Here is a 22014-nt window from a genome sequence, read left to right on the forward strand (position 1 = left end):
TTTGAGATAATCGCGTTTAAAGGAGCAAGATGAAAAACGCTATAACTTTGCGTCCACTGCTCCGATTCTTAAGAACCTCAGCATTACGATACAAGAATAAAAAAAATCGATTTTTTGGCCGACCTCAACATATATAACCCCTTAAAGGACGATTCAGACGATACATCAGCTTAGGTCAACGGAACGTCACTGTTCCGTCTGGATAAGTTAAATGCGTTTCTCTTGTGCCTGTTCACACGTGCCGTGCGTCAAAACGTTCCGTGCCGTAGATGTTGTATGTGAATGCCTTCATTTAACTGCATGTAACTAATCTTGACGTTCTGTACCGGTGACGGAAGCCTGATGTATCGTGTGAATCGTACTTAATTCGTACACAAAATCGCTTGTACAATCAATCTCCATATGCAAACACGGTTAACATAGCTTCGTGGTACTAGTTGTCTCTTTCACTCTACCCATCATTATCAGCGTTGATTCATTTTGCTTTGTACGTATCTTCCATTGAGGTACGTACATGTATGTGAGTACACACAACTGTTTGATTCGAGCATTGTACAAGACGAATTTCGCGCCAAATCGTATTCAGAGTTGGCAGCAACCTCTCAGATTATAATAAAACTTTCTGTACATGAAGACTTTGTCACAAAAAACCACTTTGCATATTTTGTTTTTCCAAAAATAATCTAGACTGTCTTTTGAAAAGGGCCAAACTTTTTTTACCATTTTTTTTCAAATGACTATAGTCTAAAAATGACAAATCCTACAAAAAATATTGTAGGAGTGGTTTTCACAAAATTAGTCAAATTTTCGAATAAAAATATTGAAAAAATCCTTCATTAATTCCTACGCTGAAAAAAATCGATTTTAAAAATTTAAAGTCGATTTTCAAAAAATCCATTTTTGATTTGGTTGAAATTTTGTTCCAAAATAGGTAATTATGTTCCCTACCTACCGTCAAAAATTCAAGTTGGGCACTGAGCACAAAAAAGTTATTCGAAAAAAAACTTTTGCTTGTTCCAACTGATTTTTTTTCTTCAGTGTATTTTTATCGAAAACTAAACCAATGAAAGTCATAAACATCTCAGAATCTAATAAAACTCAGTTTGTGAGAAGATATAGTCTAATTTAGCAACTAAGCATATTTTTTATTAAGTGGTTCACTACTTTTTCATTTTTGATGAATTATTACGTTATCTGAAAGTACAACTCCTTGAAAATGTTTTCCCAAGTTTTTATAAAGATCCGAGAAATAGATCGAAAGTTGTAGTGCTTCCAAGCGCGCTTCGTTTACTAAGAGCAGTGGTAATTTGAAATTTTAAACTCGATTATCTGGAAATGTCGTTTTACTAAAAATGGTTTTTCCGTGATCACGATTGCCGTTTCATGGAAAAGAATTTTTTATTGCAATTTTTGGAGCTTGAAACAGCGATTTTTTACTAAAAAAATTCTTGAATGCAGGGAAAAATTAATATTTATTCAACTAATAGTTAAGGTACGAGGAATATTCATATACTAATGGATTTTTTTTTCAGTTTGGGATTTGAGATGATCTATTGGTCTCCAATCGTGATCACCGCAAAATATTAAATAAAAAGGCTTTCGGGGAAAAAGCCATAACTCCGCCAATTATCAATTTCTTTTTATAAACTTATGCTTGTTTATTTTAATGAAAAATGTACTACCAAAATATTATAAGATTGAGGTAATGAAATCATTGCTTTATTCCTTTGCGTAAATTCAAACTTTCTTGACATTTTTTTCACTAAAAGGTATGTAACCCCTTAATCAATAATCCCATTGAAAAGAGTTTATTTCGTTAAACAAATATTCCATTATTACTTTTTTATTTTCTTGTTTAGTGCTTAGGAAGAATCAAAGAAAGAAATAACCACCACAACATTATGTATTGAATTTTATATAATTATTTATTTATTCTTATTTATAGCATTTGTCTTAAAACTATCTTCATGTATGCTATTTTGTATTATTTCTATACAAGGAAAATATTTTTGGTTCATCATCTGAATTAGAATACCTTTTTATCTCTACTTTGCCCCCTGGAATAGGCACAAAACTGTGGAATTTTTGAGTTCCAGATATTGTTTTGGCGTTATTATACAGGTCTTAGAGTTCTTCTGACATTTTGTTTTACTGTTCAGTGAATATGTAGCAGAAAATTAATTTTGTGATATTTTTATCATTTTGTTCAACTGCCCAGTTATATAAGTCTCGGGGACTTGTTATGGTATTTCCATAGTCGCGAGAATTCGCTTGAGAGTGCCACCAATAGCATCACAGGGTCCTTTTCCATAGGATACTGCAACAAAATGCCATTCTGCGCTTCACTCATACTTTGACAGAAATCTACACAAGCTTGCAAAGTTTTTCGTATTTTTGTATTATGCTGCTGCTGCATCAGACATAAAATAAATTTTAGAAGAGTTTGTAAATTGTTTCATAAAAGTTATCACTTTTGAGAGGAACAAATGAACTGCAGTCTTCAAGTCTTTTAGTCTTCTTGTCTTCCAATCTTCCAGTCATCATTTGGTATATATTCATAGGAAACTTGCTATGAATATATACCAAATTCGTTACCGATACTTTTTGCATGTATCAGGCAACTAGCAGCTGGGAAAATGGATTTTGAGATGATTATGACTTTCATTGGTTTATTTTTCGATAAAAATACACTGAAAAAAATTCAGTTTGGACAAGGAAAAGTTTTTTTCAAATAACTTTTTTTCCTTAAAAGTGCCCAACTTGAATTTTTGACGGTAGGTAGGGAACATAATTACTATCTTGGAACAGAATTTCATCCAAATCAAAAATGTAAATCGACTTTAAATTTTTGAAATCGATTTTTTTCAGTGTAGGAGTCAATGAAGAATTTTTTCAATATTTTTATTCAAAAATTTGACAATTTTTGTGAAAATCACTCCTACAACATTTTTTGTAGGATTTGTCATTTTTAGACTATAGCCATTTGAAAAAAAATAGTAAAAAAAGTTTGGCCCTTTTCAAAAGACAGTCTAGATCATTTTTGGAAAAACGAAGTATGCAAAGTGGCTTTTTGTGACAAACCTCTCATGTACAGAAAGTTTCATTAAAATCTGAAATCGTTGTGCAAAGGCTAAAACTTTCTAAGCAACAAATTTACGCGAATGGATGGAAAGCACAACGAAAGATTATTATTTACGTTCGATCAATTCATTGGTTTCATTTCCACTCAGCCTATCCTACTTTGATTCTGCTAATAGGTACATACTACAAAGCCTATTTATGAATGAATACAGTACCACTCAAAAAAAACACTACGTTGCAAAAACGCATCCAAGTCCATATATAAAATTGTTTTCCATTCTTGTATATTTATATCTTCGATATGTAATTAAGACCACTGCATTCGTTACTTTAGGAAAGTTACAATCATGGCAAAATATAACTAGAAAGCTTGCTCTATACATGAAATAGTATTATATTTATTTTCAAAGCTATAAGAATTTAAAATAGTTCCTGATATTAGTTCGGTCGCGGTTTTCTGTTTTATTTAATCAGATCTTCTCAAATAAATTTAATCTGATTCGATCACCTACTGCACATGAAATGACCTGACAGCCAATATTTAACATTCGATGTTGATTGGTTGTGCTTGAACTATACGTCAGAAAGATTTATTATTACTCTAAATGTACTGAGAAAATAAATATTTTACATCAAATAGTGTAGTCCTACGTCTACAGTTCGTGCAACCGCATAGGGCTGCCCCTTGTGGCTTTATTCTAGGAATCTTGAACAAGTTCACGGTTACATGAATAACATATATATTTTTAATCTCTTTTTCCTCCCACCTAATCCCTTACGTAATCGTGTTCGCAAAAATAAGTTCGATACCACAAGAGCTTTAATCTTTAATAAGTTCAGTATTTTTTTGTTGATATATTATTCGCAGTCATTATTCGAATGAGTAGAAACACACCATTGTTCGAGGGACATCTTTCAAGCCGCCTTAAATGAGCTTATTGTATGGACAAAAACCATTGCAGAAAACATGGAGGAATGATAAGAGTACAATCAATTGAATATATAGCTGGTGTCGATTAAAGTGACTCAACAGATTCCCTGGATGGACAAGTTTCCCGATTCTACTCTACAGCTATATAACCCTTTGCCCCCGCCATACAATCCGTACGGGTCAATAGTTGTAAAATTCCATTCACAGCATTTTACCATTCACGAAATATTGTGAATGCGCATTTACTAGAGGATCACACAAGGCGAACAGAGCGACGAGTTGAGAAAACAAGTTTTGATTGCAGCATTTCCGCTTCCATTGGCAGCAGCAATGCTCGATGTTCAGGTTCCATCTTCCGTTATTTGCATCGCTCGGAATTTTCTCCTGACTGCGAGAGTCACTGTGTGCAATCATTCAAGACGGTTCCCTCCTTTGCAGTTTAGGAGCAAGACAGCAAACGCGTGGATAGGTACTTGCTTAGTCCGTTTCTAGACAGACCATTTGCGACATTCGTCCCGTCTTGCTCGCTCGGTTGTCGTCGTCGTCGTCTAGTTTTGTTCCTTCTTGTATTTGTGTTCCGAAAATGTTTGCCATCATTTCCATGTTGTGTTTTCTTTGTACTCTTCAGCTGCCTAGTGAATGCAGTTTGTTTGCAAACGGAAAGATACTTGCACAGCACTTTCTGCCAACTGACGAGGTCTGTGGGCCATGGAAGGTTCAAGGACTGTCGGGTGCGTTTGATGCAGAAGTTCATCTTTGATGGTTGGTTTGAATGTACGATAGGAAAAGGGGAAAGGGTGTTGGTTCTGAAAATACACTATTCATCTTCTATTTTCAATTGGAACTGGAATTTTGATGGTGATGTCTTGCTTGAGGTTTGAAAAATATTATTCTATTCGGTGTTTCATTGCTGTAAATAACCAGCCTGTGGGTATATGAAAGTGAGAGCGACCAATAGATGAAATACCCATGATAACATCATCCTAAACTGCATTCGAAACGATGGCATTCTAATCCTTAACACTTGTTCCCTTTCAACCGTTTACCTCGAACAGAGAATGTTACAAAACTTTCACAAAACTCTCGGAAAATCTTCTCTGTCATCGTCTACAAAAAGCAACTGAAGCATGGGACTTGATACCAAATTGGGTTTCCTTTTATTCGGAAGCTTGTCCTAATACACTCTCAACATTCAGAGGATGTCTGTGTGATATTTATTTATTTATTTATTTTTTGCTGTTCGTTGGGTTGCTTACCGAAAATCCGGTCGGTAGCAGTTCCATTTTACCATATAATACTTTTCATTGATTCATTTATTCGCCTCAATTTGGACCCGTTGAAGCACGAAATTGGGAAAACCCACTCTCTGCTAGGTTTGTGTTTGGCCATAGGTTATACAGAAGGTGAATGTTTTGATATGTGTACCGGGACCGTCCATAAACTGTGTTGTGAATAACTTGAGCGGTCCCATATGGATTTAACAAAAAAAAACTTTCAGACACAAATCGGTAGTTCGATATATGCTCAGTAATAATTTCATTTCCAATCAATTGTTCATATTTACATATCGGAATTTCCAAATCATCCCTGCACCCATCGATAATAAAACTTTACTTTCTTACGTCCATCCGTTGGCGTAGCATACGGAAGATCCTGTTTCCTGTTTGTTCAGCCGATCCGGGTACGACGCGGCTCACCAAACCGTCTCCTTTTCATGAGCTCGTTTACCGATAGTCACACGCACTCAAGTGTATTATGTTTATACAATGTAGGAACGAAGACAAGGTGAAGTTTTGTTTGAAATTGAGATTGTTTTCCGGGGGAAGTTTCGACAGCGACGACGACGACAGCCGCCGGACTGCGGTGGAGGAGCCGGTTTCCGGTCGAGTGCCAATCGCTTGGCGCAACATTTGTTTCATCGAGAAATTGTGATTGGCGAAAAGTTTTCCCATTTCTTACCATTTCAATTTCCATCCGTTTCCGAAATCTTTAGTTCATTTCTAGTGTTGTCCCGTTCCGGTATCGGGGGCTCGCTGCACGTACTAATCGTAACTTTTTCTCGATTCCTACCGCTAGGTACGGGGCACCGAATGAACTGCTGGAACTGGGCCGAGTCACACCTGGAACCTACTGCACCCGGCAGTACGACGAGTGCTACCGGAAAAAGTGTCGATTGCAGAGTCCAAACTATCCGGGGATGTATCCGCGCAACGTGACCTGCTACTGGACCATCCGGCAGAAGGTGGTGCCGACCTGTAAGCATGCGATGGTCGCCATCAGCCAGGAGAATGAACACAAAGCGTTGGTTAAAAGGTAAGTAGTGAGAAAAAAATACCCTATTTGAAATTGTGCCCCGATTTACGTTTAATATTCAAATTGCATTCAAGTCACTATTTTCACATGAGATTAGAGTAGTCCTCGAATGATTATCGTTGATTATTATCCGCTTACTTACAACAATGCATAGTGGTCCAAAAAGTAAATTTAGCAGGAATTTTAAGTCTTCACTAAAACTAAACAATGCGAGCCCTTGCTTTTTGCTAAAACGACAGTTAGGGTGGTTCTAACTGTATAAAGCTCACATCTTTTTAAACGTTGTAGATTGAGTCTTATTACTTTTAGTGAGTTTTTAAAACGATAAATATTAGTGAGCTTTGTTGAGTACATTTGTCATCCTTCTAAATTTTAAATCAAGGTTTAGGATAAAGGCTGGGTAATGCGTAAGACAGAGCCTCTTCCAAGCAACTCCTATCCCTACCTCCCCGTGGTACTAGCCGGGAACTACAAGCAACTTTAGGGAAGATCGGGTAACCAACCCCGGTGGGAACGTTGGTCGTAGGATGACAGGAAGGGGGGGGGGGGGGGGGTTTGCTGCTGCAAGCCTGAGCGTCTGATCTCCAGGAGGAGCGGCTCAAAACAACGTCTGTTCCCCATGTTAGGGGCGGCTGATCATCGTCCGAGTGCCAGTGAAGGACTCTAAGCTCAGCGAACCGAAACCAATGGCGACGATCACTGCGACGAAAAGGGACTAGCGATTGGAAGCTCGGAACGTTGAACTGCAGATCTCTCAACTCCATCGGGAGCTCCCGCGTACTCGCCGATGTTCTCAAGAGCCGCGGGTTCGGAATCGTAGCGCTGCAGGAGGTGTGTTGGACAGGATCCATGGTGCGAACGTTTAGAGGTAATCTACCATCTACCAGAGCTGCGGAAACGCACATGAGCTAGGGACAGCTTTTATTGTGATGGGCGATATGCAAAGGCGCGTGATCGGTGGGTGGCCGATCGACGAAAGAATGTGCAGGTTGAGGATCAAGGGCCGTTTCTTCAACATCAGCATAATATACGTGGACAGCCCTCACTCCGGAAGCACCGATGATGACAAAGACGGTTTCTATGCGCAGCTCGAACGACCGCTGCCCAAGCCACGACGTCAAGATCATCATTGGGGACTTAAACGCTCAGGTAGGCCAGGAGGAGGAATTCAGACCGACGATTGGAAAGTTCAGCGCTCACCATCTGACGAATGAGAACGGCCTTCGACTCATTGATTTCGCCGTCTCCAAGAACATGCCCATTCGTAGCACCTTCTTCCAGCACAGCCTCCCTTATCGTTACATCTGGAGATCACCGCTACAGACGGAATCGCAAATCGACCACGTCCTGATCGCTGGACGGCACTTCTCCAACATTATCGACGTCAGGACCTATCATAGCGCTAACATCGACTCTGACCACTACCTGGTGATGGTTAAATTGCGCCCAAAACTATCCGTCATTAATCATGTACGGTACCGACGGCCGCCTCGGTACGATCTAGAGCGACTGAAGCAACCAGATGTCGCCACTGCCTATGCGTAGCACCTCGAGGCAGCGTTACCGGACGAGGGAGAGCTCGACGTGGCCCCTCTAGAGGACTGCTGGAGAACAGTAAAAGCAGCCATCAACAATGTAGCTGGGGACATTGTCGGGTACGATGAACGGAGACGGCGGAACGATTGGTACGACGAGGAGTGCAGAGTGGTTTCGGAGGAGAAGAATGCAGCGAGAGCGGTCATGCTGAAGCATGGAACCCGACAGAAGGTGGAACAATACAAACAGAAGCGGAGGCAGCAGACACGCCTCTTCCGGGAGAAAAAACGCCGCCTGGAAGAAGCGGAATGCGAAGAAATGGAACTGCTGTGCCGTTCTCAAGATACACGGAAGTTCTACCAGAAGCTCAACGCATCCCGCAAAGGCTTCGTGCCGCAAGCCGAAATATGTAGGGATAAGGACGGGAGCCTGCTGAAGGACAGCAGTGAGGTGATCGAAAGGTGGAAGCAGCACTTCGACGAGCACCTGAACGGCGAGGAGAATGTAGGTACAGATGACCAAGGCAACGGAGGATTTGACTACGTCAGTGCAGTTGAGGACAGGAATGAACCAACTCCCACGTTGAGGGAAGTTAAGGATGCCATCCAACAGCTCAAGAACAATAAAGCAACTGGCAAAGATGGTATCGCAGCAGAACTCATCAAGTTGGGCCCAGAAAAGTTGGCCACTTGTCTGCACTGGTTAGTAGTCAGGACCTGGGAAACCGAACAGCTACCGAATAAGTGGAAAGAAGGGGTGATCTGCCCCATTCACAAGAAAGGCGACCATTTGGAATGTGAGAACTTCCGAGCGATCACCATTTTGAATGCCGCCTACAAAGTGCTATCCCAGATCATCTTCCGTCGTCTATCACCTAAATGAGTTCGTGGGAAGTTACCAAGCCGGCTTCGGTTACCAGGCTTAGAGCTATGGAAAATCATGGACGAAAACAGCTTTCCCGGGAAGCTGACTCGACTGATCAAAGCAACGATGGACGGTGTACAAAACAGCGTAAGGATTTCGGGTGAACTTTCCAGTACATTCGAATCTCGACGAGGACTGAGACAAGGTGATGGACTCTCGTGTCTACTATTCAACATCGCTCTGGAAGGTGTGATGCGACGAGCCGGGCTCAACAGCCGGGGCACGATCTTCATGGACATTATCGAACATTTGGAATGGTGACAGACCTGTACACCCGCCTGAAGCAGCGAAGGTCGGACTGGTGGTAAATGCGTCCAAAACAAGGTATATGCTGGTAGGCGGAACCAAAAACGACAGGATCCGGCCAGGAAACAGCGTTACGATCGACGGGGATACCTTTGAGGTAGTGGAGGATTTTGTCTACCTAGTATCCTTATTAACGGCTGACAATAACGTGAGCCGTGAAATCCGAAGACGCATCATCAGTGGAAGTCGGGCCTACTATGGGATCCAGAAGAAATGGCGGTCAAGAAAGATTCACCCCCGCACCAAATGCACCATGTACAAAACTCTTATAAGACCAATGGTTCTCTACGGGCACGAGACTTGGACCATGCTCGAGGAGGACCTGCAAGCGCTAGGAGTTTTCGAACGACGGGTGCTAAAGACGATCTCCCGCGGGGTGCAGGAGAACGGTGTGTGGCGGCGAAGGATGAACCACGAGCTCGCTGCACCCTATGGCGAACCCAGTATCCAAAAGGTGGCGAAAGCTGGAAGGATACGGTGGTCAGGACATGTTGCAAGAATGCCGGACAACAATCCTGCAAAGATGGTGTTCGCTAATGATCCGGTTGATACAAGAAGGCGAGGAGCGCAGAGAGCACGATGGGCGGAACAGGTGGAACATGATTTGGCGAGTGTTGGGCGTAACCAGGGTTGTTAATGCGATACATTTTTCACGATAATTTATCGACGTTACTCGTTAACGATAATGTATCGTCATCGGAAACTCCGTTAACGATAATGTATCGTCGCCTTCATCGTCATCGTCGGTTCATCGGTTATCGCGATACATTTTGCGTTACTTTCCAGTTTATTGGAGTTGAAGTTGATGCGGTTAACTTTCAATTGTTTAGAAATAAATACCTATTGAAGGACATGTTGTTGGCAGTTGAAAATGAATAGTTTTGGACATTTTCTATGCACAGCGGGGTCTGACGATGCGTCAAAATGAAATTATTTCAACTTTTCGGGAAAATGTATTATGTTGAAGGGAAAGTTGCTGGCAATTGAAAATCAATAATTTTGGACATTTCAATACGCAGAAGGGTCCGATGATGAGTCGAAATTGAATTTTTTCAACTTTTCGAGTAAGTTGGTGCACAGAAGAGTCCCAGGTGCACAGTGTTTCCAAGCGGCAAAAAGGTGATCAAATTGTTTTGACCATGAAGAAAACAAATTTTGAGCTATTGTGCGATTAGTAATTTTTAGCACGCAAAATCATATATTGAAAAAACTACTAAACCACTATTATTAGGCCATTCACAAATCACACTACACATTTAAGTCGTGTGGTGATTAACAGAATTTATTATAATTTTGATTTAAACCAGAAGATTTCGGATTTTGAAAAGGAGAATATACATATTTCCAATGTTTGATTTCCTTTTCTAGTTAGGAAGCTTTTAGCCCCCTCCTCCGTTTCTTCGCTCCACTATGTAACAAGATGCTTCATGCTTCCTTCTTTTACCCATAAATATGTAGTGTAATTTATGTACGGCCTCATAATAGAGTTTTATTCGTTTTTTGAATACAGTGAAGACCCGTTTTTATCAGCCGCTTGGCGAACTATAGGGTGATAAAACGATGGCATTGACGAAATCGGCACATATTTTTGCTGGTTCTGAAGAGACGAAGTCGAAACGCAAACACCTGGACTAACATATTTTTTTTCTTTCTTTTTAATAAACCGGAGCGGTTAAAATATTCTTCTGTAGTTCCTCGACAAAGCCTCATAATCCGTTCTGATCATTTAGTAAAAAATTTCCTTAAGGAGGTCTTACAGTACAGTATTATTATTTTTGTATATTTTGCATCTCTAAGATAAGAAAAATATGCTAAAGAAGGAATTTACTCGAATTTGACTTGAACGTAAGCTAGAGCCCACCAAACGATTTTGATAGTGTTTGTTTTACAAATTCGTATTGGTATTCGTCTGCGGAAATTTGCGGCTTCCATACCAAAATATTGCTTTTTGGGCACTAAAACATTCGATAACTTCTAAGTTGTAAGAGATACAAATAAACTTACATTATAAAAATTCTGTATTTTCTTATGCTGAACAACATCTTGGAACATTTTGAAATTCTACAAAATTACCAGGAAAAGCATTTTAAAAAAAAGCAATTTTCAGGGGTATATCAAAAAAATCTCCACAAATGTAAATTAAAATCGACAGATAGACACATAGTCTCTTCAGCGATATTCTCAACAACTTTGCCAAAGAAAGTTTTTTTTTTATTTTCATAAACATAGGCAAAAACTTTCTTCTCAGCTTTAGAGGAATTAATCACCCAACTAATACTTTTTAAATGAAAAAAAATATAAATAAACTTTGCTGAAGACACTATAACTAAAAATGTTTTTCGTGGTTCAAAGAATTTCTTTCACCTTTTTGCCTTTCACCTTTGGATCCTCGTGTGAATTGAAAATGTCCAAAACTATCGATTGCCCTTGAATATAAAAAGTTCACGAAAAGTTGAAAAAAAAAATCTATTTTTACGCACCGACGGTACATTGAAAATGCCCAAAACTATTGATTTTCACTTACCAATAACTTCTTCAATATAACAAACTTTCCTCAATAGTTGAAAAAATCCATTTTGACACATCGTCGAACCCCCTGTGTATTGAAAATGTCCAAAACTATTGATTATCAACTGCCAATAACTTTCCCTTCAATATAAAACTCTCCCGAAAAGTTGACAAAAAACTCCATTTTGACACATCGTCGGACCCCCCCCCCTTCGCATAGAAAATGTCCAAAACTATTGATTTTCAACTGCCAACAACATGTCCTTCAATAGTTATTTAATTCTAAACCATTGAAAGTTAACCGCATCAACTTCAACCCCAATAAACGGGAAAGTAACGCAAAATGTATCGCGATAACCGATGAACCGACGATGACGATGAAAACGACGATATCGACGATGACGATGAAGGCGACGATACATTATTGTTAACGGAGTTTCCGATGACGTTGACGGGTGGTTAACGTTATCGACGATGACGATTAATTATCGATTAACAACCCTGGGCGTAACCGACGTTGGAGAGCTGCAGCTAAAAATCGAGTATTGTGGAGGCAAATTGTTGATTCAGTGTTATCATGAAATTGATGTTGAACTAAATAAATGAATGAAATAATATTTCTTAGAGATTCTTAGAAAAATTGTTTTATTCCTTTCGCGATATTTGAGGGGGAATAATTCGTTTCATGGCACCACATATTCATTTGTTATTATCGTTGAAAGGTTATAGGCACTTTTCACTAAAAATGGGCGTTTGGAATACCAGTGTCACTGATAGGAACAAACGAAAGATAATTCTTTGAACTGCATATTAGGTCTTTTTGTTTTTTATTGTTTTTTGACACTTAACCACATAAGTGGCATTCGTGTCACTGGAAATGGCTTAGGGCTTAATACACTTCTATTATATACATATCTTAGCTTTACTTATAAATTTTAACACAGCTTTTTTTGTTCGGATCGTTCGACAGGATTTCGGTAATCATTCCGCTTACGCCGCACTCTTTCCGTATCGAGGCGAATCCGCGACAGGTAACGGGTATGTGGTGGACCGTGAGAATTTCTCCGCAGTAACAACTGTTTGATGGTGGACTCCGATCCGTGAGGTGAGAATGCATTGCACGAGTGTGACCTATACGTAGCCTGGTCAAAGTACGCTGTTCGGATGCACATTTTCGATCGATGTACTTATTTGTGAATGGTTTCACCAGTCTCAAGTTTCCTTGTGTTTGGTGCCATTCTATGTCCCAAGTGTTGTAAATTGTCTTCTTCACGTAACGTATGACATCTTGAGAGGGCAGTGGAATACCCATTGGTATTTTCTTTCGAGCTTCGTTGGCGAATTTATCAGCTTTCTCGTTTCCCGAAATTCCCGCGTGTGCTGGAAAGGCTTCTGCCGAAAAAATGCTACATTGTCCCGACAGCGAGTAACTGCCCTCACTGCAACTTTCTGCTACGCCCGCTCCAGTCTCCGATTCGCGTTTCGAGCCATCGGTATATATTTGTTTGTGGACAGGATAGTGGTTTTGTATGAACTCTTGAAATATTGGTGTTCGGATTGGGAAGAATACACGTCCTGATAGCAGCTTACACGCAGCTTCAAAGCTGTAATATATTATATTAAGTTTCATTTGGTTTATAATATAGGTTATGCTTACATTTTCGTTTTCTTCTTCCGAGTTTATCCGAAACAAACTCCTTTTTTATCTGTGTTCGTAGTGTCCTAGATTTTATAAATTCATTAGGTTTAAGCTGGATTCTATTGAAGAGAACTTACCCTTCTTGCAAATCTGTGATAATTAGCCTGAACTAGTCAATTAGCCGTACTATTAGCTTTAGTTTCTACAATAGGTAAGATATAACAGTTCACAGTACAGTTTTAGGGAATTCTTATTAATTTATAATTACCTCGTTCTGTTACAAATTCACTATAATTAACTAGAATTTAAGCAACTTTAATAAAGGTTTAACTACGACTGCTAACTGATTTTAATATTGAAACAGTGCAATGACGAGCAACTTACGGACTGATCACGTTGTGTCTATGCTCCATCTGACAGTACAGCACACGAGGATATGTTCTGACGTTTGCGCAACTGACATTTATGTTTGCTCGTATTGACAGCACCGGGTGGTACTGAACTGAACTCATCTGTCTGTTGAACGAATCTGCCCTGTGGTTTCGTAACATCCCCCTGCCCGTGAAGTTCCGGACCGTCTCCAGGTGTCTGAAGATCCAGGAGTGCTAGCTTTACTGCAGGTCTGTTGATTAATCCATTCTTCGTCTGCACAACTGCTCGCCGAACTTGTCCATCTGGTGCCTTAATAACGTTCACGATCTTACCCCTTATCCAACCGTTCCGCTTACTCTCCTCCACGACGATGACTAGGTCTCCTGCTTTCAATGGTTTAGTAGGTTCAAACCACTTTGTACGCCTGGTTAAAGTTGGTAGGTACTCCCGAACCCAGCGGGCCCAGAAGTGGTTTACCAAGCATTGTGCGAGACGCCAGCTGTCTCGCAAGGCACTTCCTTCCACCTTTGTTGATGTTTCCGGTTGTGCAACGCCCTTTGTACCGAACAACAGGAAGTGGTTTGGCGTCAGTGACTCTTCTTCCATCGACTCAAGCGGAATGTATGTCAATGGCCTAGAGTTGACAATCGACTCGGCTTCTGCAACTACTGTTTCCAAAACTTCGTCACTAGGATGCTGTGGATGGTCTGCGATGACAGACATAGCGGTTTTTACTGAGCGCACCATGCGCTCCCAAGCGCCGCCCATGTGAGGCGCCGAAGGCGGATTGAAACACCAGCTCGTCTTACTGTTGGTAAATGTAATCGCACAATTCTCCTGGATCTCCTGCATCTGTTTCTCAAGAATGTTGCTCGCTCCCACGAAGTTAGTTCCGTTGTCACTGTAGAAGGTTTCTGGAGAACCACGGCGAGCCACAAATCGTCTGATGGCCATTACGCACGACTGGGTAGAGAGACTATGTACTACCTCTAAATGTACAGCGCGTATCGTGAGGCAAGTGAATAACGCCACCCATCTTTTCACCAGGTTTCGCCCTTGTTTGACCTGCATTGGCCCGAAATAGTCTACGCCAGTGTGCGTAAATGGTCGAATCATTCCTGTGACGCGAGCGGTCGGTAGGGATGCCATCATAGGTGGTGTTGGAACAGCATTTTTAACGCGGCAGGTAACACACTGTTTCGACACCTGACGAATCAGCACTCGTAGCCCAGGTATAAAGAACCGTTGACGCATCTCGTTGCAAACTGTCTCCCCATTTCCGTGGAGGAATTTCCGATGGTAGCTTTCCGCTAGAAGATGAACAGCGAAGTGCTTCCTTGGTAATATAATTGGAAACTTTGCATCATACGCCACGGTAGGTGCTTCGCAGATCCTACTGTTCATCCGAATGATGCCTGTTTCATCTAAGAATACTGATAGTCGGTACAGTGAGCTGGACTTCGGGATGGGTGGTGGGCTTGTCGAATCCCCTAGGCTTCGCCGCAGAATCGCGTACTCGTCTGGATAGGTTTCAACTTGGATCTGCTGCCAAATTAGGTTTTCAGCCTCGTACAACTCCTTCTGTACTAGAATATTGGACTGAAATCCCTTTCCACCCTTGAACTTGCACACGGCTCGTAACACGTAGGCCGTCGCTCTCAGTAAACGATTCCAGTTTGAGAATCTAGAAACATCCATCAGTGGTTGCGGCATCATACCATGATAAAGAAATACGGTACGTAGTTCAGCTTCTACATCCACCCTGTTCGGCTTGGGTTCTGACGGCCACCGATCCCGCGCGTTGAATAAGAACTCCGGTGCATTGTACCACGGCCCATTCGGGTCGAAACTTGGTCCATCTTTCCACTTCGTGGCCGCATCAGCAATGTTCATTTTCGATGGCACATAATTCCATTCATCTACGCTCGTTGAACTGAGAATCTCTCCTACACGGAACGCAACAAATTGATGATATCGTCGAGCGTCAGATCGTAGCCAGTACAGAACGGTTGTTGAATCTGTCCAGAAGTATCGTTCAGTTATCTGGACATCCAGGGAGCTCAACACTGAGCCCATCAACCTTGTTCCGATCATCGCCGCTTGTAGCTCTAGACGCGGGATGGATAGTGGTTTCAACGGAGCGACCTTCGTTTTTGCAGCTACTAGGACACATCTGGGTCTACCGTTATCGTTGAGTCGAAAATATAAGGCAGCCGCACAGGCCACTTCGCTGGCGTCCACGAATAGATGGGCTTCTACATCTTTGAGAGCGGAAATGTTGACCCCCTTGAAGAAACAACGAGGCACCCTCACTGCATCTAGATGCTGCATGTTCTGACACCAATGCCTCCACTTACCATGCAATTCTTCTGTGATGAGATCATCCCAGTCTGTTCCACTTCTCCATATCTGCTGCATGAGAATTTTCCCATGTACGACGAAGTGTGCAATCAGTCCTAGTGGGTCGAAGAGTGACATTACAGTTCGCAAGACTTGGCGTTTAGTTGGCGTACTTCCACTTTCGATTAGTGCTTTAATTTCTTCCTTCATACTGTTCAGGTCAAAGCAGAAGACATCCTCTGTTGGTTTCCAGATCAAACCTAGCACCCGTTCCGAATCAAGCGATTTGTCCAGCTTCATGGATATTTGCTGACGTGCTTCCGGCTCTCCGATTTTTTCTAAGACTCGGACTGAATTTGAGGCGAAGTTACGAATTTCGAAACCTGCTTGCGAATGGACGTATTTCACTTCGGTGATTAATCGGACAGCTTCCTCTTCCGTGTCTACACTGTCCAGAAAGTCATCCACGTAGTGGTTCTCGGTGATAGCTCTTGCCGCTCTCGGAAAGGAATCAGCAAACTCTGTTGCGTTTCTGTTTTTTACAAACTGCGCTAGACTTGGCGAGCAGGTTGCGCCGAAGGTGGCCACATCCATGACGAAAATTTGGGGTTCTAATTCTGGATGCAGCCGAAAAAGGAACCGTTGTGACTGCTTGTCTTCATCTCGTATCCTGATCTGATGGAACATCTCTTTTATGTCCCCCACTATTGCTATGTTCCCTTGCCTGAAGCGCAGCAGGACCGATATCAGATCCACTAGAAGATCCGGACCTTTTAACAGCATGTCGTTGAATGATACGCCTGCCACTCGTGCTTTAGCGTCCCATATCAGCCGTAACTTGCTCGGTTTTTTCGGGTTCTGTACTATTCCCAACGGTAAGTACCAGACCTTTGTCGGGTCAGTAGATCGCAGTTCGTTCGGCGTAATACGATGGGCGTATTCCTTCGATTCGTACTCTGCGATCTGCTCTTTCACCCTTTCTCCGAGAATCGGGTCCTTACTTAACTTTCTCTCCAACGCTTTCAATCGCCGAAGTGCCATCGGGTAGCTGTCCGGAAAGCAGACCTGGTCATACTTCCATAACAGCCCTATCTCGAAAGCACCCCCCACGCGCCGGGTTGTAGCTTCCATAATCTGTCGTACTCGCTTGTCTTCTTCAGCTTCAGGTCTGACTGTCACGCTGGACTCTTCAACTGCGAAGAATTGTTTCATCCATTGATGCAGCTCATGATTTTTCATCTTTTCTGTTAGATGTAGATTCAACTGCACTATCGAATTGCCGCTCTTATCGTTTTTCCCGAAGATACACCAACCCAGACGCGTTTTTGTAGCCACTGGGTCGTTATCTCTTCCCTCGCGCGTTCGCAATGCAGTTAATAGCCGAATATGTTCGATTCCAATGATGATACCCGGAGTCGCATCCGTGTAACTTTGAATCGGAAGACCCTTTAGGTGTTGATAGCTACGTGCTAGATTGTCGTAGCACATCGTTTGCGCAGGTAACTGCAGCTGCTGAACTGTTCTCACATTGTGGAGTTTAAACTTCTTGCTATTCCCGCAGATAACCACGCTAATACGCTGAGATTCCTTTTCTTCCCTCGAGATATTTCCAGTCCAACTCAAACAGAAGCCGTCAGTTGGACCCTTGATACCTAACGACGACGCAATATTGCGTTCAAGAAGAGTAGAACTAGACCCGTCATCCAGGAACGCATAGGTACTGACTTGCTTGCCATTCCCGTGTATAGTGACCGGCAAATATCGGAATAACGAATATGACATCGAACTGTGTAAATTTTGATGTACAACAATATTCGTATTCCCTGCTCCGCTCGTTGTATCCGCTTTTCCCGAACCGTTTGCTGAGTGCAGAAGGTTATTGTGGTATATTCGACAACCATTTATACCACACTCCTTTTTGGTTCGACATGGCCATTTCCGATGTGGTACAAGGCAACCCCTACACAGTTTTTTCTGCTTCACGACTTCCCATCTACCGTCGATATCGAGCGCCTTGAATTGCTTGCAGTTTGCGATTTCGTGACCGGTTCTAGCGCAATACATACAAGTATTCTTTTCCCGCTCCCCTGTTGCCATATTTTTCCCAGCGGATTCACTATTCCTCTCCTGCGGGCCCTCAGAGTGTGTGTACAGCTTCGGTTTCTCTTTTCCCGGTTTGATGGGTTTCGAGTTCATACTGAGCGCTTCGACTGGAAGCGTAACATCTGAAGCCATTATCACTAACTCAGACATGAACGCGCTGAAGGTCGCCAGGTTGACGCAGGTGCTTTTATTCTTGTAGTAGGACCACTGCATTTTAATTTGCGGTGGTAGTTTCTCGACTAGCTCGTGAAGCAGCGTAGGATTCCACAAATGATCAGAAAGATTAGCAACACACATGTGATCCACGACATTTTGTACAGCGAGACCGAAATTTATTTGCGACTGCAAGTTGTCAGTCTTCGGAGAGGGAACTGTTCGTTGCTTTTGGAGGAGAGAATGTATCAGAATTTCTGGTCGACCGTACAAGCGCCGTAATATATCAATTACGAAAGGCACCGACTGCGGCATCAGCAACCGGCTTCTAACTGCTTCCAACGCGTTGCCCTTCAAACAACGCTGTAGTCGAGCTAAGTTCTCCGAATCAGTGTATCCACATGTTTCCGTAGAGTTGCAGAACGAGCTATAGAATAGCGGCCAATCTTGAGGGTCGCCTGAAAAGATTGGCAACTCTCGCGGCATAACTTGTCTCGCAGCTATTTGCTCGCTAGATGGCCCGCTTCGAACTGGTATAGCAGGCTGTTGTTGAGGCCGTTGGTCAATGGAGGGAGCACCGAATGGTCCGGCTGGCATCGGTAGTTGGGTACCCGGAATCACGAACTGAGGTGCAGTACTACTAGACACAGGTGGTACCAACGCATTCGTACTTACTAACACACCCCCATTATTAAAATACGTTCCTTCTCTCTGCGTTGAAACCGGGATATGATTTATATTTAACGATTGCATTCCACTCACGGTGGTACTGGCGATATTGCTATTGATCCACGTTGGTTGACAAATGGAACTTAACATTGGTCGGGAGTGTACTAAAGGCACTGATAAACTCGGATGTTGGAAAGTAACTGAACACCCTCCAACCGGGTAACCCTGACTACCAGTGAGAAATGACATTGATGGGTTAGTTGCAACGTACGGAGGGGCGACGATACTGTTATGTGTCGGAATATTTGTAGTGTGCAGTTGATTCAGCACTGAGGTTGTTGTCGAGAATGTGGGATTATAGTTAGATATAGGCGTATACCCATAGTTGAGGGAGGATACTTGTGGTACGCTTTTACCTACTATGCTATCGTGAAACACTGGCCTACTACTAGAGGAATATATGACAATGTTATCACCACATTCCGATGCCCTACTCATGAGTATGGAGGGGATGCTGTTTACTATTGCCTCTGGTACTTGGTTACGACCCGATAAAGGGGGAAGGTCGATAACCGAAGGCGGAGCACTATTGTTGATCTTCCGCGATCCACTGTTGTTATTTATCGCAACAAGTTTATTGACTCCGACGTAGGAGTTGCATCTAGTCACCAATGACGAACTTACCAGAGGTCTCCCGGGAACGTCTAAAATAATTTCGGTGTGGGATACGAAGTCACCTTTTGATCTTACTGGAACTGGACCTTCAGGTGTACTCATTGCTACGGAGCACTTTACCGAACTTGGTGTAGAAGTTGACACAGGGCTCGAGGTTGCAAGAGCAGGAACGTTTGACGCCTTCGGGCTGGAGGTGATGAGAGCTGGGGTTATAGACTGCTGAACTGTTTCTGTAACTACGGCTCTCGGCAAGGTGCTACTGGATGACACTACTTTCACTCGACGTGCTGTGTCGACTTCCTACTTTCCAAGCCACGACCGTACCTTATCTACACTAGCTCGACTGCTCAGTCTTGATGTCCTACTGGCTCCATCCTCTGAATTTTCCTCATCTGCGAGAAGTTTATACTTCTTCTTTAGAAACTTCTCCTCCTCATCCGCTAGCTTTTTCCTGGTTGCAGCTTGAGCTGCTTCTTCTTCCAGAATTCTTCGCATTCTCATGGCCTTCTCTTCCTCGATCATCCTTAGATTGAGGTCTATTCTCGACGAGTGCTTGCTAGAAGACATACGACTGACCGACTGCAGCATTGAATCTTCCTCCCTGCACTGCTCGCATTTCCAACTGCGATTAACCTCGGCGATGGAATCCGTCACTCCCGCACACCCAAAGTGCATCCACGTCTCACAGGAGTCGCATCCGACTAAATTATCCGCCGAGTCCGGTCGATCACACTTGGCACAATGTTTCGTCAAATCCATCTCCTTCTTCCAAGAACTGTGTTCTCCAGAAAATCTTTGAAAATTGTTCGGATTGGGAAGAATACACGTCCTGATAGCAGCTTACACGCAGCTTCAAAGCTGTAATATATTATATTAAGTTTCATTTGGTTTATAATATAGGTTATGCTTACATTTTCGTTTTCTTCTTCCGAGTTTATCCGAAACAAACTCCTTTTTTATCTGTGTTCGTAGTGTCCTAGATTTTATAAATTCATTAGGTTTAAGCTGGATTCTATTGAAGAGAACTTACCCTTCTTGCAAATCTGTGATAATTAGCCTGAACTAGTCAATTAGCCGTACTATTAGCTTTAGTTTCTACAATAGGTAAGATATAACAGTTCACAGTACAGTTTTAGGGAATTCTTATTAATTTATAATTACCTCGTTCTGTTACAAATTCACTATAATTAACTAGAATTTAAGCAACTTTAATAAAGGTTTAACTACGACTGCTAACTGATTTTAATATTGAAACAGTGCAATGACGAGCAACTTACGGACTGATCACGTTGTGTCTATGCTCCATCTGACAGTACAGCACACGAGGATATGTTCTGACGTTTGCGCAACTGACATTTATGTTTGCTCGTATTGACAGCACCGGGTGGTACTGAACTGAACTCATCTGTCTGTTGAACGAATCTGCCCTGTGGTTTCGTAACAATTGGGATTACTACCTGTTTATGAGTACCTGCTTTAATGGTTTTGTTGAGTTTGTAGTCGACATGGGGTGCTGAAGCGGGCCATTCTCTATTGATCAGTCTAAGTCGGCTGCAGTCGACTGGTCCAGTCCAGTTTTGAGGAATAGCTCATCTGCTCGTTTGACCACAGAAAGTTTTATAATGTTGATGAATTTCTCTATTAGACGTACCACGAGTTGCGAAAGCCGTTAGATCAGTACTAGTCGGAAAGGTAGACGACCAGCTTCTGCCATTATTGTAGTAATCGGGCTTGTTCTAAAGGCTCCGGATGCCTGTCGTACAACCTCATTGTAGATAGCAGCTAAGGATCGTTGCATCGCCTCGATGTTGAACCTGATTAGTTCGATTCCGAACAGCAGCTTTAAAATAACAAGTGCTGAGCCTACGTTCAGAAGTATTGCTCGACTACTTCTCTTCAATCGATGCCCCAGGACTCAAAGAATGTTGATGCGACTAGAACAGCTTTTCCGGATGCTAGCAAAATGTTGGAGAAAGTTCAGTCTGGAGTTTTTCGGCTAATCAGTCATAAATTAGACAGCGAAAACAACAATATTGCTGGAAGTAAAAGCAATATTGTTGTTTTCGCTGTCTAATTTATGACTGATTAGCCAAAAAACTCCTCATAATAGAAGCTCGACAGTCAAGAAGACATTCATAAGTTCAGCCTGGAGTCCACTGTAATTCCTAGAATTCTCATTTTCCTGGCATATGGAATCGGTTTCCGATTCAGCTTGATGGTTCGCCCACGTTTTCGATGTTTTATGCTGCATATGTGCATAAATTTAGATTTCTCCGAGGCAACGACAAAGACTACGCTTTTGGTCCATTTTGAGACTGATAGAACAGATTTTCTTAGGATCTGGCGCACTTGGCTGGAGTTGGTTCCTTTGGCGATCAACAACACATCGTCAGCGTATAGCAGGGTCAGAGCTTCGGCTGGTATTATCTCGAAGATGGGTTGCATGGCTACTAAAAACAATGTT

General features: G+C 42.3%; 1 protein-coding gene and 2 long non-coding RNA genes across 4 annotated transcripts in view; 1 reads left to right on the plus strand and 2 right to left on the minus strand.

Annotated features, from left to right (window-relative positions):
- LOC131691912 (uncharacterized) overlaps positions 1 to 22014 on the plus strand; it is a 460379-nt gene that overhangs the window by 299770 nt on the left and 138595 nt on the right. For both annotated transcript variants that reach the window (XM_058978657.1, XM_058978658.1), the window contains exon 8: positions 6089 to 6325. In XM_058978657.1, coding sequence (XP_058834640.1) covers positions 6089 to 6325 — 237 coding nt within the window. The remainder of the gene's footprint in view (positions 1 to 6088; positions 6326 to 22014) is intronic.
- LOC131691914 (uncharacterized) lies at positions 13209 to 13793 on the minus strand. The gene is made up of 3 exons (XR_009305880.1): positions 13507 to 13793; positions 13376 to 13440; positions 13209 to 13321 (listed from the first exon to the last, which is right to left on the minus strand). It is a non-coding gene; the product is annotated as an uncharacterized LOC131691914 (long non-coding RNA).
- Positions 20153 to 20986, minus strand: LOC131691913 (uncharacterized). Its single transcript, XR_009305879.1, has 3 exons — positions 20712 to 20986; positions 20581 to 20645; positions 20153 to 20526 (listed from the first exon to the last, which is right to left on the minus strand). It is a non-coding gene; the product is annotated as an uncharacterized LOC131691913 (long non-coding RNA).

Source organism: Topomyia yanbarensis, chromosome 3 (genome assembly GCF_030247195.1).
Source record: "Topomyia yanbarensis strain Yona2022 chromosome 3, ASM3024719v1, whole genome shotgun sequence".
Lineage (NCBI taxonomy): Eukaryota > Metazoa > Arthropoda > Insecta > Diptera > Culicidae > Topomyia > Topomyia yanbarensis.